Below are 16,556 nucleotides of genomic sequence, written 5' to 3' on the forward strand. Positions count from 1 at the left end.
ATACACATACATATTCAGTAATACACATTTGTTTTAAACATATATTGGGATACATTAAAACATGAACTTTGAACACTTTGAACTTTGATAAATATTCCAAGTTCGTTTTCGTCCCATTGTCATAAAAACCGTCCCTTTTCAGGGGGCCTACCGCAAAAACCGAAATTCTCTTTTACTCTCACTAAGACGTATTTAGAATAACAGAGAAGAATGCCCGCAATTGACGAACTTCGATTTTCGTGGTCCCACCGTCCGAAATTGGAGGTATGCGCTGGCAACACTGGTCAGGTGGTGTCTGAGATATAGATGTCATTGTCAATTAAAAATGTTACAACCTTGTGTAACATAACCTTTAATACTTTAAAATACCAACTCTACGAATAAAAACAAGATAAGTTAAGATTTATAAATCGAGCTTCATAACAAAGAAACTATATTATTGACATGGCGTCGAAGATCATTACACGGTTATTAAAACGTCGTGGTTTAGCAAACCTGTAAGTATAAAAAAAAAACGATGGTTTAGGTCAGCATCGACCCAAAATACTATTTAATTGAATTAACGTGACATTATTTTAATTACAGATTGTACAGTAATTCAGCTCCTATTTCTAATGATGCAGTTTTCTTAAATACATATACAAATAGAACATTTGCCTTGTTATGTCCAGCATTACAGAGACATTCGATATTTACTGAAAATGCTAGGAGATTTTATAGTATAAATACAGAGCAAAAAGTTATTGACGATTACAGAAACGAACATAATATTACAGTGTATGGGGAGGACGTTCCTAGTCCTTTCATTGACATAGAAGCAAGTGAGTTTCCAGAGTACATAAAAACCTTCCTTAGTAAACAGGGCTTTACTAAACCAACTATTATTCAGTCTCAAGCATGGCCAGTTGCTTTGAGTGGTCAAAATTTTGTTGGAATAGCCCAGACAGGCACAGGCAAAACACTCGCATTTCTATTACCTGCAGTTGTGCATATAAAAGAAAAGAAAGCTAGGAAAGGCAGAGGTCCTATAGCACTGGTCTTGGCACCTACCCGAGAGTTAGCTAAACAAATTGAGGTTGTAGCTAAGGACTTCCAAAAATTGCTAAATATTAGATGTGTATGTATTTATGGGGGTGCAAGCAGGTCAGTACAAGCTGAACAGTTGGAAGCAGGAGTTGATATAGTCATTGCTACTCCTGGCAGACTTAATGATTTTCTTGTAAGCCGTACCACAAACCTCAGTCGGTGCACTTATGTGGTACTAGATGAGGCTGACAGGATGCTTGATATGGGATTCGAACCACAAATAAGACAGGCTTTGGAAGGAGTTCCACTTGAAAGGCAGATTTTGATGTTTTCTGCCACATGGCCTAAAGAGGTACAACACTTGGCAAAGGATTACTTAGGAGAGTTTGTACAAGTCAATGTTGGATCCACTGAGTTATCTGCAAATCACAATATTAAACAGGTAGTACATGTTTGTGATCAGGATAGCAAAATGGACAAGTAAGTATTGCTATTAGTATTGTATCAATACAATACAAAAACATAATTATTGTTACATAATTATTATTGTATCATAATTATTTAACACATTAATTTTTATTTAAGTCTATAAGGTAAGAAACCAATATTTAAACACATGAAGTTTTTAAATATTAGTTTATTACCAGAAGAATTTAATTCCATGGTTCGCCTCTTTTGGGACTATTTAGCATCTGGTCCTTAAGCAAGTTCCTTACATTAAGTTACCACCGGGTTGCTCTAAAAAAATTTTAACACATCTAGGACTAACCCATTTTACAATTCTAATATTTTTCATTTGTTAATTAGATTCAAGGAAATAATGCACCAGATATCAGGAGAAGGTGTAGGAAAAATCCTAGTGTTCACTAATACTAAGAGATCAGTTGATCACCTCACTCTAACATTGAAAAGGAATGCCTGGCCCGCAGTTGGGATCCATGGGGACAAAACTCAGCTGCAAAGAGATACTATTATCAGAAAGTTCAAAACTGGTAATACTAACATCCTTGTGGCTACTGATGTCGCTGCTAGAGGTTTAGGTGAGTACTCAAAAAAAGTTGCCTAATTATAGTCTGTCTGTTTTTCTAAGATCAAGTACTCCATAGTAAATGTAAGGTGCGTTGGGGTAAGTTTGAACGGGATTTATTTATTATTTATTGCGCCAACAATAAGAGGACTATCTACAGAAAATTATTCTTTTAGTAAAAACGACATGAAATATGAATGTTTATAATTAAACTAAAATAAGGCAGTAACTGTTACTCTTATTAGTTATAAAGTAGAAACAAAGTGTCAACTATAACTAAAAAATATCCTGGGGTAAGATGAAACGGTGATGGGATAAGATTGATATAGTTTTGAAAGTCAAAGTCAAAATATTCTTTATTCAAATAGGCCTAGCAACAAGCACTTTTAAATCGTCAAATTTTACAAATATCATCTTAATCTAAATATCAGAGCAATTTATTGATGCAGTTATTATTGTTCGAAAAAAAACATTGTACTATTATAGATATGGTAAACTTAATAATAAGAATTTCACAAAAGGATCGTCAAACATCAAAATTGTATAAAAATACTAGTCTAGAACCTTTCTAGAATAAAATCTAAATGTCAAATAATACGGTATATATATACATTGAATTATCAATTTCATCATTAATAACATAACAATAAATAATTCATTCTTTACAATCACACTTAATCCCACAGTGTTTCATCATTCATGTAGTCTTGTGTGCTATAATAGGCTTTAGAGATAAGCTTACGTTTTACATAATTTATAAATTTACTAACAGACAATTCAGTTATAATATTAGGAAGTTTATTGTAAAATCTTACACAATTACCCATGAATGATTTCTTAATTTTATGGAGCCTAGTGAAGGGCACTGCGAGCTTATGCTTATTTCTAGTATTAATATTATGTATTTCACAGTTTTTCTTACAACTGGCAATGTTTTTATGTACATACAGAATATTCTCATAAATATATTGACAGTGCACTGTCATTATGTTAATGTCCTTAAACTTATCTCTAAGTGTGGCTCTATGGTACATTTTATATATTGCACGAATAGCCCTCTTCTGCAGAACAAAAATGGTATTTATCTCTGAAGCACTGCCCCATAGTAAAATACCATATGACATAATGCTATGAAAGTAACTAAAGTAAACTAATCCAGCTGTTTTCACGTCTGTTAACTGACGGATCTTGCTCACTGCAAAAGCTGCAGAACTCAAGTCTATTCGAGAGATTAGCAATATGGGGACCCCATTGTAGTTTAGAATCTAAAGTTATACCAAGAAAAACTGTGCTATCTGCTATCTACTAGTTCCAATTCCTCATCCTTGACAATGACACTTGTTTGCTCATTCCTTATGTGACTTGTAACAAACTTAATGCACTTAGTCTTTTTCTCATTTAACAATAAATTATTAACATTAAACCAATTTACTATTTTAGAAATAGCATTGTTTACATCACTGCAAGCTTGTTGCTTTGTTTGACTTTGAAAATAAGTGAGGTATCGTCTGCATACTATGTCATGGTGGGTCTTTACAAGGTAAGGCAGGTCATTAATGTAGATAAGGAACAGGAACGGCCCCAATATTGATCCCTGCGGTACACCCATAGAGACCAATGACCCCGGTGATCGCTGTCCACTCACATCAACCCTTTGTATTCTACCGTGTAAGTTAAGGCCCTGATCGACGGGCGAGTAAAACCGCGGTTTTGCGGCTCGTCGGTAATGCTCGCCGGTGTATCATTACAATACCGCGGTATTATATACCGACGAGCCGGGCTCGTGGCTCGTCATGTATGTTTGATTTTTTATCGGCTCGCCATGAAACCGCGTGTCGATCATAACAAACTTCATATTTTGAGCACGACATCTTGAACCGACCGCGATCGCACGACTGTTTTGCTCGCTAGTCGATCAGCGCTGACGAGCCGCGAGTAAAACCGTCGCTCTAAAACCGCGGTATAATAGCTCGTACGTCGATCACCCGCTTAAGACTTTATTAAATTCAAATCGCCGATATGCGTCGTAGGTATTTTGCATGCATACATTCCAACGGTATTTTAACGTCGCAATTTAAAACTTTACTTCATATTTGATAAAAACCGTTACATTCCGTTAAAATTGATCACAAAATGAAAACTGTTTATACAGAATACTACTTTTAGCTTGAACTATTTTAGGTGTACAGAAGCTACGTTTCAGTACACTATAGTGTCAAATATTGCTATTTGACACTGCATGCAAAAATACTCGTGTTTTCTATCACTACCGGGTCAAAAACCGCGTCTGTCATACCCATTCATTAAAAATAAAACACGATTAAATGGATTTTTTTATTTTAAAAGAATTGAACAATCACAACAGGTGCTACGTGAAAATAATCCACATTATACCCGTAAAACTTTCCTACAAACTAAAAGAAATCACATTTTTTCCAGTCATGTCACTATTTTTTAATACTTTTGTATAGTTTATATGTAAGTATCTATAACTATCCTTACATAGTAAAACATGAAAACATAACATACGTAAAGACTTATCTTTAAACAACCAATTTGACAAAGTTCCTAAACTAAAACAAAGTTATATAATTCTTAAAAACAAATAAACAGTTACTTCTAACAAATAACTTAGTATTAAGTTTTTAAACTTTCGCGTTTTTCACTCATTTTAATAATATGACGGGACATAACCGCGTAAAAACATGCATGTTTATTTACCCCGACTTTTCGGAGGACGTATTTCCCCCGTGGTCACTGGAAGACTGGCTGTAGCAAATATCAATTAATAATATTTACAAGAGTTTTTCGAACTTCCCGCACTTGGTCTTTATCACTCACCAGCTGCCCGGGGTGTGCTCTGCGCTGTCACCAGTTGATATTTGAGAATTCAGCTACCATAAAACACGTTGCAGAAGTTGATATTAGAGAATTCAGCTACCACAAAACCTGTTGCAGTATACACTCGCGATCAAAAAAATCGTAACAAGCAACATTTTTTTTACTTTTGGTCGTTTTTCCGGAAAGCGGGAAATATTTTAGTAAAACTTTGAATGCAATTTTATTACGAATTTATTCAGCTACAAAAAACAGTAAAAGACAACGATCTCGCTTGCGTAGTTTTTAGGTTATTGCAGTTTTTGTACAAAATGGCATTTTGCATGGTTATGATATGCACGAGTTGTGCCCCCTTGAGACCAATAAATACCGGTGTAACCGGTTATTTCTTATCAGTCGCTTATCAGATGTTGACCAGTCCACATCTCCTCGCAATATTTCACCGGAATCACCTTGGAAAAATGGATACCACCGAAGCTGAAGCCGCCGAAGTCGTCGCCTTGGTGAATCGAGGATTCTCGCAGCGTTCTGTTGCTGAGCAGCTGAATTTAAGCCAGTCTGCTGTCTCCAGAGTTTACCGTCGGTTTCGTCGATTTGGAACCTTGAAACGGAAACAAGGATCTGGCCGTCAGCGGTGCACAACGGAGAGGGAAGACCGCTTCATCGTCACCTCCAGTCTTCGTAATCGCCACCGTACCGCTGTTGCTATCCAGCGAGACCTGATGCGGAACCGGGTTGTGCCTGTTAGCACTCCAACAGTTCGGCGAAGACTCAAGGAAGCCAAACTTACCCCAAGAAGACCTGCTACTGGGCCCAAACTGACTCAGAGACATCGGGACACTCGGAAGGAATTCGTGGCGACCTACGAAAATTGGACCTACGACCAATGGAGCCGCGTTCTCTTCAGCGATGAGTGCAGAGTGTGTCTCCATGGCAGCGACAGAAGAGGACGAGTGTACCGAAGACCTGGAGAGAGGTTCGCCCAGTGTTGCTTCGCTGAATCAGTCGCCTACGGTGGAGGTTCTGTCATGATGTGGGCGGGGATTTCCATGGAGGGGCGGACCGAGCTGGTTTTTGTTGATGGCGGGGGTCGAGGCGGTGGTTTGAATGCAGACAGGTACATCACCGACATCCTGCAAGACCATGTCGTCCCCTACGCCGGGTTCTTTGCCGAGGGGTTCCATTTAATGCAAGACAATGCCCCTTGTCATACCGCCCGCGTCACAAAGGAGTACCTTGACGTAGTTGGCATCCCGACTCTGAATGAAGTGGCCACCTCTGAGTCCCGATTTAAATCCTATATAACACTTGTGGGATTACCTGAAACGCAAGGTTCGAGCTCGCGATCCCGCTCCGGAGACAATTTTGGCCCTGAAAGAAGCTTTGGTCGAAGAGTGGGAAGCATGCCCCCAGGATACCATCAGGAAGCCGATAAGGTCAATAAAGAGACGCATGGCATGTGTGAAAAAGGTTTTTGGTGGTAACACCAGGTATTAAAGATAAAAATAAATTGTTATTCGTTCATGAAAATGTTTTTTCTTTCGTTGTTAAGGTCATTTTTGCACCCAAATTTTACACCTTGGTACGATCGCTTGTTTTTCTTGAACTGAAATTTTTCGCCTAAAAACATGCTCGTATTGAAAGCTTACACTGTTAGCTCTAAAATGGTACAGTTGCTTTTGTAATCTCATGATTGGTTCCGGAGATATTAAACGATGAAATTAAAAATTAGTTTGAGTCGATTTTTTTGATTGCGAGTGTAGTGCCATCTAATTTGGCTGTTAAACCTGGGAATATAATTGTTTCATTTATACAATCAGTATTTTTTTGCGCATACTTTACTCCAAGTCACTTACACCCAGTAGGCATCAGTGCAATCAAAAGCACAACAAATGTAAGAAAAATAACATATAAGATTAAGTAACAGTTTATACAATTAATATACCTTTGAATTGTAAATATTTAAGCGTAAAGCACTAAGTAGATAAAGCTATAGTAATATTACTCCAAGCTTATTTCAAGTGATAAATCGTCGTTCAGAATCCGTTATATGCTCGATTTTTAATTAAAAAATAGTTACCTTGGAACCAAAGGTATTATTTAATTTAATTAAAATCGCGCACATACCGGATTTGGCATTCTCAACGACGATATGTAACTCTTCTCTCTGTGGTTGAAAAAAATGCCATGAATATTTTTAAGCTAGCCTTTGTACACCAGTTTAAGCCTTTTTTTAATTTTTTATTCAATTGTGCTCATTTTAGATGTCGATGGTATCACGCATGTGATCAACTATGATTTCCCGCAAACTTCGGAGGACTACATACACAGGATCGGCAGAACCGGCCGCTACGACAAGAAAGGCGAAGCTCACACGCTGTTCACAGAGGAGGATGCACGTCTGGCTAAGAGCTTGATAGCAGTTCTGAAGGAGGCTAATCAGGTAAGCATCTGTGATTGTACCTTAGGTTTCTCCTTCACTGTAAGGGGTTTCGTAGCATATTTTATGTAATTTTAATTAAGTTTGAAAACTAGCAGGTGTATAAAACCTCGATCCTATTTGCGGTACTTATAGTTGTGTATAGTTGTCGAGAACGTTTTCAATTTACTATAGGAAATATTCTCGAGCGAGGACATTCCCCATACAAATGGGAGAATGTTCTCGAGAACGGTACAACTATAGCATTACCCTACAAGAGTAGGACGCAGCTACTATGCTAGAGGGAATTAGTAATACCAAAGATTTTTTTCTTAGACGTTACTGTTATTTGTGCTTTACACACCGTCTATTGCGAGACTGCAAGCAGTGTGAAAGTTCGGTTTTACGATCGTCCTTATCGCGTTTGGCTGGGACCTAACGAACGGCGTGACGGCGTGGCGTATGATGTCAGAGACATGCGCGATAAGCGTGACCATACGTCTGCTGATGTTTTATCACTGGTCTCACCCACGTTAAGTGTTTATGAAAGTGGTTAGCACTTGAATTTAATCGCTAAAGTTTATAAAAGCATTACCAAGTTTTGTAAAACACACCCAAGAAAAATATTTGTGAAAATGGAGTTGAGCAATACAGCAACATAGTACAGAAGAATCTCCTTGATAGCAAGCAGATAGTGTCTTATACAAGCTGAATACTTTAGCATAGTTTAATTTTAATACTTGTAATTTGGCAGGAACCACCAAAAGAATTGGACGAATTGGCTCGCAGCTTCAGCCTGTCTAAAGTTAAGGAACAGGAGAGATACTCCCAAAGAAACTCTTACAACCCAAACAAGAGATGGAATAAATTCCGCAGCAACAACAACAATTACAGATATAATAACAACAGCAGCAGATATAATGATGACGATGATGACGATTACAACAACTATCGCAAATCAAACAACAGATATAACTCTAACAACAGATTTAACAACAACAGCCCTAATAGAAGGCCTAGATATGATGATGATGATAGATTTTAAGTTCACGATTAGTTATTTATTAGTGCAATGCTAATCTTATTGTACCTGTAGATCCTCGTATTGTATAATATACGACACTTCCAAAAGGCTGACATTTATTTATTTTACTTCCTTTGGTAGATTGCAGCCCACTAACATATGGGGCCTACGGAATACCCCTTAAAACCAACTAAAAACCCCCCTCATATCCTGGCCCGCTGTCTTATAGGCAGGTTAAGCACCAGCTATACTCGTTTGTGATTGTATATCACGTTATATGTAATGTACTGCCACGTGCTATTTACGAATGCAGCGTGTCCACCACACATTGGTAATTGTAGTACCTGGGCGACCGAGCTTTGCTCGGTTATACATATTTATTGTAATATGGTGGCGTATAGGTGATAATCTTAACTATTTACATTTTTTTACTAAATTAAACTTGTCTAAAACAATAAAAAATATATATAAACTTGAACATATAAAAAAACAAAAGTTAGTCACCGGGCGAGATTCGAACCCGTAACACTTGTTTCTAGCCGTCCGCGTCTTAACCCGCTGGACCAGACGGACAGTGGCCGGCAACACGACATTAGCAACCATATTCTGCGTCGAAAGAAAAACGCATGAAAACTCGAAAACACGCGTTTTCCCAAACATATGACTAATCTAGATCGATTGTATACTCCTAAAAACCCCCATATACCAAATTTCAGCGAAATCGTTAGAGCCGTTTCCGAGATCACAGAAATATATATATATATATATATATATATACAAGAATTGCTCGTTTAAAGGTATAAGATTAACTTGCGCCTCTACTTCAACTCTACTTGCTCCAGTCACGCAGATCACACGGCTTACTCGCGTTGGCACGACCCGTCTGGCCTAGTGGGTAGCGACCCTGCCTATGAAGCCGATGGTCCCGGGTTCAAATCCTGGTAAGGGCATTTATTCGTGTGATGAGCATGGATATTTGTTCTTGATTCATGGATGTTTTCTGTTTTTAAGTATTTATAAATATGTATATATTATATATATCGTTGTCTAAGTACCCGCCACACAAGCCTTATTGAGCCTACCGTGGGACTTCAATTTGTGTAATAATGTCCTATAATATTTATTATTTTATTATTATTAATGCTCAAGCCGCTTGGACCGCATGCTTCGTTCTTCATACCAAGGTTACATGCGTCACGTGCAAGAGCCACTAATTTAACCTATAATCCTTTGGTGGTATTGTTGCTGAACCTCATAATCGATCGATAGTTGCCATAGATACGCAATTGACATTACCTCGCTTCTTTGAGTTGTGTTTATTTACAAATCGTTAACATAAAAACTGACTATGAATTAAGCTGCTTACTGATGGGGTTTGAATTGGTAAAATATAAAAATGCCCTTGTTGCCAGAACTTGACACAAGATCGGTTTTACATGTAGTTGAAGAGAACTTTCAGAGACTTGGCTTGGTAAGTAATAGTTTCACGCGTAATTGTAAACCTTGGTAAATGTGAAAAATCTGTTACTAATATTACTTATATTACCTTCAGTAGGTACTAATAACTAGCTATCTATGCCACACGGCTGCGGTACCCGTGTTTAGCCCACAGCGGCACACGGGTCAAAACCTTTTTTTAGTGCGAGTTAAGGTTTATAGTCTTGTAAGTTACGCTTTGTACATGTACTTACTAACTCTCGTATGGGCTTTTGCCTGAAATAAACGATGATTTATTTATATCTTTCCTGTGGACATTATACAATAAACGGAAGAGAGGGTACGTACTTAATGGCATGCTAAAACCTACTTCTTATAGTTGGTATAATAAAATGTATTCAAATCGTTAACTATTGCAATGTCTACAACAACGACGCCGGTTTTCCCGGACGTTTTTGACCCACACGCTACCTCAAAGTGCGGGGGTGCAGAGTGTTAGGCTCGGCAACGCGCATGTAACACCTCTGGAGATGCAGGCGCCCATAGGCTACAGACACTGCTTATCATCAGGCGGGTCGTGTGCTTGTTTGCCACCGACGAAGTAAAAAAAAAAACTATATTAGAATCAGGAACAAAAAAAATACTTTTGGTTGGGGTGTTGTGGGGGTTTTCAGAAAAAAAGTAAAAAAATTTTAAACCTAAAAACTTGTTTCGACTCGGAATCACTAGGAATATTCATTGAGACAAAGAAAGAAAGTGTCCACAAGATCAACTGATCAGTTTTTCATACAAATTTTGGGTATCAGTTTTGTGATGGTCCATACAAAATGTATGGGATAATGCATCACAAAATTTTAAATTTTTCGTACACTTTTTTTTTTTAAATGGATAGCCCTCGTGATTCTAAGACATCCTGATACAATTTATTAGTTCCAACAGTTATCCATTTCGGGTATGCAATACTTAAATAACTTATGAACTAAACTTAAACAACATGCAAAGATAATTAATTACATACTTTGACTACATTGTTAAATAAAAACGTTAAAATTAATTATATATAAAATAATATTTAATCTATAAACTATAAAACTAAATCTAAAATAATCCCCCCTGGATCGTACCTGGCTCAAAGGTCCCCATTATTCCCGCTGCGTTTCCTCGCTGAACCGCAATGGAGACCTGTTGAACCAGATACGACCCAGAGTGAGGATCGCAGCCCCTTTCTCGCAGACGACGCCCTAACTCCCTGAAAAAGGAGTGAGCCTCTGAACCCCAAGGCCCCGCTGTCTCAATTACATACCAATTAATGTTCAAAATATTCTTTTAGACTATAAAATGATTTATCAATCAAGTAACCAGTTTTTCAATCTTACTCGGAAACCTTCGAGTGCCTTTATATCAGCTGGAAGGTGATTAAATTCCTGAATAGCTGTTACAAAAGTGCTCCTTTTGCTGAATATGGATTTTTGATGCTGAAGGTATAATCTTTCTTTCCTAGAAAACCTATGGTATACGCATGATATACATTGGCGAACACAAGGCACCAAGAGAAGCCATGATAGAGGAAATCGGCAAGACTATTGATGTAGTAAATGGAGGTTACTGTGACATTAAAGTAACCGGTTTGCTACTCGTGTATGACAGTTATTTCGTCCATATTGTCGAAGTAAGTACCTATGTACTTATATACAGGTAGTTTCAAGCCCTTAACTACATTACCTCCTACCTATGCCTTCTACATGATACGATAGGTGAGATTTATACCAATCTGGCAATTATTTGTCTCATTTAATTACCTTTTGAGTACGATGTTAATTAATTCTCCAAATATATTTACAAAGCGCCACACTTTCATGAAGACCACAAATGAACAAGTTTTTGTAATTACAATAATACTTAGATAGGTACCTATCTATCTGTGTCAATACAATTAGGTAGTATAGGTACAGTTGTGTGCAATATAATAGCAGTACACTCTGCGACGAATATTGTCTTATAGAAAAGTTTATTTTTTCTGGATGACTTGAGTTTAGATGTAAAGCTTTGATTGGAAATAATAGGAAAGATTCTAAATTACAATTATAGTACACAATTGTATTTTTTCGAAGGGTTTTACGTTTTTATAGGAATTTCCGCAACTCAGTAAAAACAGCTGATTTTCGTGATATTTTTTTTTACTTCCAATATCATTTAAGTAAAGGTTACCTACAGTTAATTTTGGAACAATATCAAGTAATGCAGAATAATTATATAAAAAGATACAATATTATTGATCTAGAGTTATAGTTTTCCCTTAATTTACATTTTCTTATGTACTGCTATTATATTGCACACAACTGTAGGTACGAAAATTTCATACTACTTACTTAATTCGTGCTCATAATTACAAAGGACACCATTATTGAAAATGCTGCCAATACCACATACTGAGTACGAAACACCCAACAAAATCGGCCAAATATGTGTAGGACTTAAGACCTGTGTAGTCAGAAATTATCAGATTGTAAACGGTTACCTAATTAGTTATGGAGCGTCCGGCGATTTTTGAGGCAACTAAAGGGGAACTTTCGACCATACTACCTCAATTTGCCTTAGGGATCAGAAGACACAGTGCACCGTTTGCTAAGGTTCCTGTTTAAGACGGAGGTGGATTGGATTGAAGCCATGGAACGGAAGGACGCGGAAGAATTAGAAGCCCTCCGGCAGGCGGCGCGCGAGGCGGAGGCGGAAGGCGAGCCCTTCGTGTGGCCCGAGGAGCCCGAGGAAAAGCCGGACCGATGCATGTTCCGGAGGCTCAAGCTGCTAATGGTTTATCATTCCATACAAAGTGTACGTCATTTTAGTATGTAGTTTATTTAGAGGCATCACAAGGCAAATCGGAAACCTGCTGATATTAGGTACAGCTATTTCCTATGCTATGTCTCGCATTGCAGGGCAAGAGGAAGAGGAGAGACGTTCCTTGCTCCGGTCATAAAATTGGTGCAAATTTAGTGCGCTCACATAAATAAATAAATATTATAGGACATTCTTACACAAATTGACTAAGTCCCACAGTAAGCTCAATAAGGCTTGTGTTGTGGGTACCTACTTAGACAACGATATATATAATATATAAATATTTATAAATACTTAAATACATAGAAAACACCCATGACTCAGGAACAAATATCCATGCTCATCACACAAATAAATGCCCTTACCAGGATTTGAACACGGAACCATCGGCTTCATAGGCAGGATCACTACCCACTAGGCCAGACAGGTAGTCGAAATATCCATAAATGCAATATTTCAAATACCAATCAACAATATAAACCAACTATGCCATCCAACAACCAACGGATTTTTTATATTGATCCTATTTGCTCTGTAATTCAATTCCTCTGACTACGCTAGTTAGGGTTACGTAGCCAAATGGCAAAAAACGGAACCCTTATAGATTCGTCATGTTCGTTTGTCTGTCCGTCCGTTAGGTGAACCATATACAACTGGTGTAGTAATTGTAAATGGTAATCTTTCACCCCTTAGTTCCTGTTCAAAGGTTGGAGTGGGATAATGGCGCGGCCACCATCACTGGTGGGTGTGCTGGACATCAACGCGCCGCTCGCGCAGCACATGGAGCAGCTGAAGATCTGCCTCGATAAGATCGCCATGCTGTGCAGTCTCGCCACCGCTGATGATAACGTGAGCATAAAATGAAAACAAAAACGCGCTATGAGCTTGTTGGACTGGTGCTTCCAAATCTCCGATATGGACAGGGGAAGCTTAGTACGAGCAGTAGGGTTCTAAAGAAACACTATAGGGTCCGCTACTAGTCGCTGCGGTTATCCATTGAAAAATGATAAGTCAACTTGTGTCTCACGACGCTCACTCACTACGCTTGTGTCTCACGTTTTTCAAACTCATAACCATTAATATTTTCCTTTGGTGAAGTGGTGATGTTATACAGAAGGTCCTAGAAATCGGTACGAGTAGGGTGTGCAATATTTGAACCCATGACATTCTATTTGAAAGTCGCTCATATGAGCTAATAAATGAAGCGCTCACTAGTATAAACTACATTTATTAGCTATAGGTAATTCGTGTAAGGTACATACCATATACGTTAGCATTATCCGTATAATATCGTTCTACAGCTGTCGTTCCAAGGCATGAGCGCGGCGGACCCGAAGATTAACGCGTTGCCCGAAGTCGCACTGCTGAACCTTCTCATACAGTCGAGGCACACTCTAGACCTGCGCGATGTCATACACTTGCACCGGCGCGTCGACGACCACGAATTTTACTTTGGTATGTTGCTCTCATGTTGTTCTACAGGATACCAGCACAAGATCAACTGACCAATTTACCTTCCTCTAAATATATAGATTAGATTATCAATCCCGAACATGAAAGATCCTCCAACCAAATATTGGGTTCGAATAACGAAGCACTCCAGATCAGAAATACCTTTAACATAATCTGGCTGAAGGCAATATTAAATTTAACACTTAAAATCGTTATCTTACAGAGAAAGTGTGGCCTCTTCCAAATCACTTCACACCAAAACTGCTCTACAAGCTTAAGGTGGACGATTCCTTCGTGGAGCCCCTGCCTGTCATGCCCTGGGAACTGGTCAAGAAAGAGAAAACTGAAGAAGAAGAGGACCAGGAACGACAGAGCGGTAGCTCCGACAGTGATTAAAATGTGGCTGATAATTATTTGTTATGATTTGATTTTGTATAACAAGACCCAGTGTAGGTAAATGTTTGTTTGCTACACGCGGATCTCGTGCAAGACAACGGTAACTGCGCCGTTTTACACTACATTTCCTTTTTAGGAACCCTTATAGTTTCGCCATGTCCGTCTGTCTGTCTGTCTGTCTGTCTGTCTGTCTGTCTGTCTGTCCGAGGCTTTGCTCCGTGGTCGTTAGTGCTAGAAAGCTGAAATTCGGCATGGATAAATAAAATAATAAAGCCGACAAAGTCGTACGATAAAATCTAAAAATTTAATTTTTTTGAGGGTACCTCCCCTACACGTAAAGTGGGGGTGAATTTTTTTTTTGCTTCAAACCTACGGTGTGGTATCGTTGGAAAGGTCTTTGAAAACTAATAGGGGTCTTCAACAAACATTTTTTGATAAAGTGAATATATTCGGAGATAATCGTTCCGAAAGAAAAAGAAAATGTGTCCCCCCCCCTCTAACTTTTGAACCATAGGTCCAAAAAATATGAAAAAAATCGTGGAAGTAGAGCTTAAGAAAGACATTAAATGAAAACTATAGCGGACATGGTCAGTTTAGCTGTTTTTGAGTTATCGCAAAAAGTTTCCCCTTCATAGTAAAAAGACTTACTTTAATTAGGTACTGATTATGCAAATTTGCCTATTTGTTTAACTCGCGTGAAAGGTACCGTTTCATCCCTTGGTTAACAATTTACTATACTTTAAGCTCCAGTTTAGCTTATTATGACGGAAGAGTAACTACGGAACCCTACACTGAGCGTGGCCCGACATGCTCTTGGCCGGTTTTATTTATTTAATTTTTTAATGTACATATTATTTCTACTCAAGATCACGAGATTTTTTGATCTTAATAGGAGAAAAAAGTGTACCAAGATTTTGTTACTTTTCCGTTACCATTTTTCATAGACTTTGTATGACGGTAACAGAATGGAAGGAACGAAAAATGTATGGTAATTTTGGGATACTTTTTTCTCCTAGTAGGATCGAAAGACCTCGTGGTTCTGAGTAGAAATAACATAAAGATTACCAAATGTAAATAACGTCAAGTTCTTTTAAACGTTTTTTTGTAATATTTTGTAAAAGATCTACCAACGAATTAAGTGGCTGTACTTAGTTGAGTTTGGGTCATAAGTTCTGCCAAAAAGGTTTTGACTGATTATGAAGCTATAGGTTAAGACCCCTTATTATTCATATATTTGGTTTGAAAGCTTATTTAATGCTGAATTACTTACATTATAATTAAACTTAATTTGCTGTCTCAATTTTGCACAATTCTATGTATTCGTAATATTCAGAAAAATGTTATAAAAAAACATGCAAAAAATACGCGACCTCCTCGAGGTAATTTTGATCCCTAGTTATTTATTTTTCTTGTTTACATGGTCGAGTCTTACATAAAATTAAAGCTGGATCTTTTATCTTTCTTAAAATATATAAGTCATGTGTATTGGTATTGCCAACCTGCAACTGTACGTTTTTTACCAAACCTACTCGTAGGATGGCAGTCAAAAATTTGCGTATCACTGAAAAATACCCTAAGTTTGAAGGGTATTAGCTGAAGTACAGACTTGTCGGAAAACTAATTGCAGGTGATAAAATAACGTTCTAATAAAGTAGGTTCATACAAATAAACGATTGTACCTATTTTATTAATTTGACGCTGATTGGTAAAAGTATAATTTTTCACTCAGCCGCGTATTTGCGTCTAACGTCAATCCCAAAGTAAAGAAGTAGTATATTAAGACGCAAAATTTTAAACTAATTATATTACGTTGATCAGTATAAAACAAGCTTTCAATTCATGGCCAACTTTTTTTATTATAAAATTTGTATTACATTTTATCAGTCAAAACCTTTGTGACAGAACTTATGACCCAACTAAGTAGTTTAACATATTTTGTGCATATACCTCATCTTTATAAAATAAATGATTTGACGAATGATGGATACTATCGAATGACTTGAAAATACCCTATAATTAATTTAGTTAAACTAGATAAAAGTTAAGGATTAATGTAATTACGTAGATAGGTTGGATTACCAAAAAGTCATCTAATTCTC

At 37.6% G+C, this 16,556-nt stretch overlaps 2 protein-coding genes across 2 annotated transcripts; both read left to right on the forward strand.

Moving 5' to 3' along the window:
- Positions 1 to 355: 355 nt before the first annotated feature.
- On the forward strand, positions 356 to 8,444 carry LOC133523639 (uncharacterized). Its single transcript, XM_061859317.1, has 5 exons — positions 356 to 497; positions 586 to 1,506; positions 1,834 to 2,066; positions 7,156 to 7,334; positions 8,065 to 8,444. Exons 1-5 carry the CDS (start codon positions 445 to 447, stop codon positions 8,353 to 8,355), a joined length of 1,677 nt encoding a protein of 558 aa, XP_061715301.1. The 5' UTR covers positions 356 to 444; the 3' UTR covers positions 8,356 to 8,444.
- A 746-nt stretch (positions 8,445 to 9,190) lies between these two features.
- LOC133523653 (uncharacterized) lies at positions 9,191 to 16,442 on the forward strand. The gene is made up of 6 exons (XM_061859326.1): positions 9,191 to 9,805; positions 11,273 to 11,440; positions 12,370 to 12,603; positions 13,303 to 13,458; positions 13,911 to 14,064; positions 14,285 to 16,442. Exons 1-6 carry the CDS (start codon positions 9,731 to 9,733, stop codon positions 14,455 to 14,457), a joined length of 960 nt encoding a protein of 319 aa, XP_061715310.1. The 5' UTR covers positions 9,191 to 9,730; the 3' UTR covers positions 14,458 to 16,442.
- The last annotated feature ends 114 nt before the right edge of the window (positions 16,443 to 16,556 follow it).

This window comes from Cydia pomonella, chromosome 12 (assembly GCF_033807575.1).
Source record: "Cydia pomonella isolate Wapato2018A chromosome 12, ilCydPomo1, whole genome shotgun sequence".
In the NCBI taxonomy this organism is placed as follows: domain Eukaryota; kingdom Metazoa; phylum Arthropoda; class Insecta; order Lepidoptera; family Tortricidae; genus Cydia; species Cydia pomonella.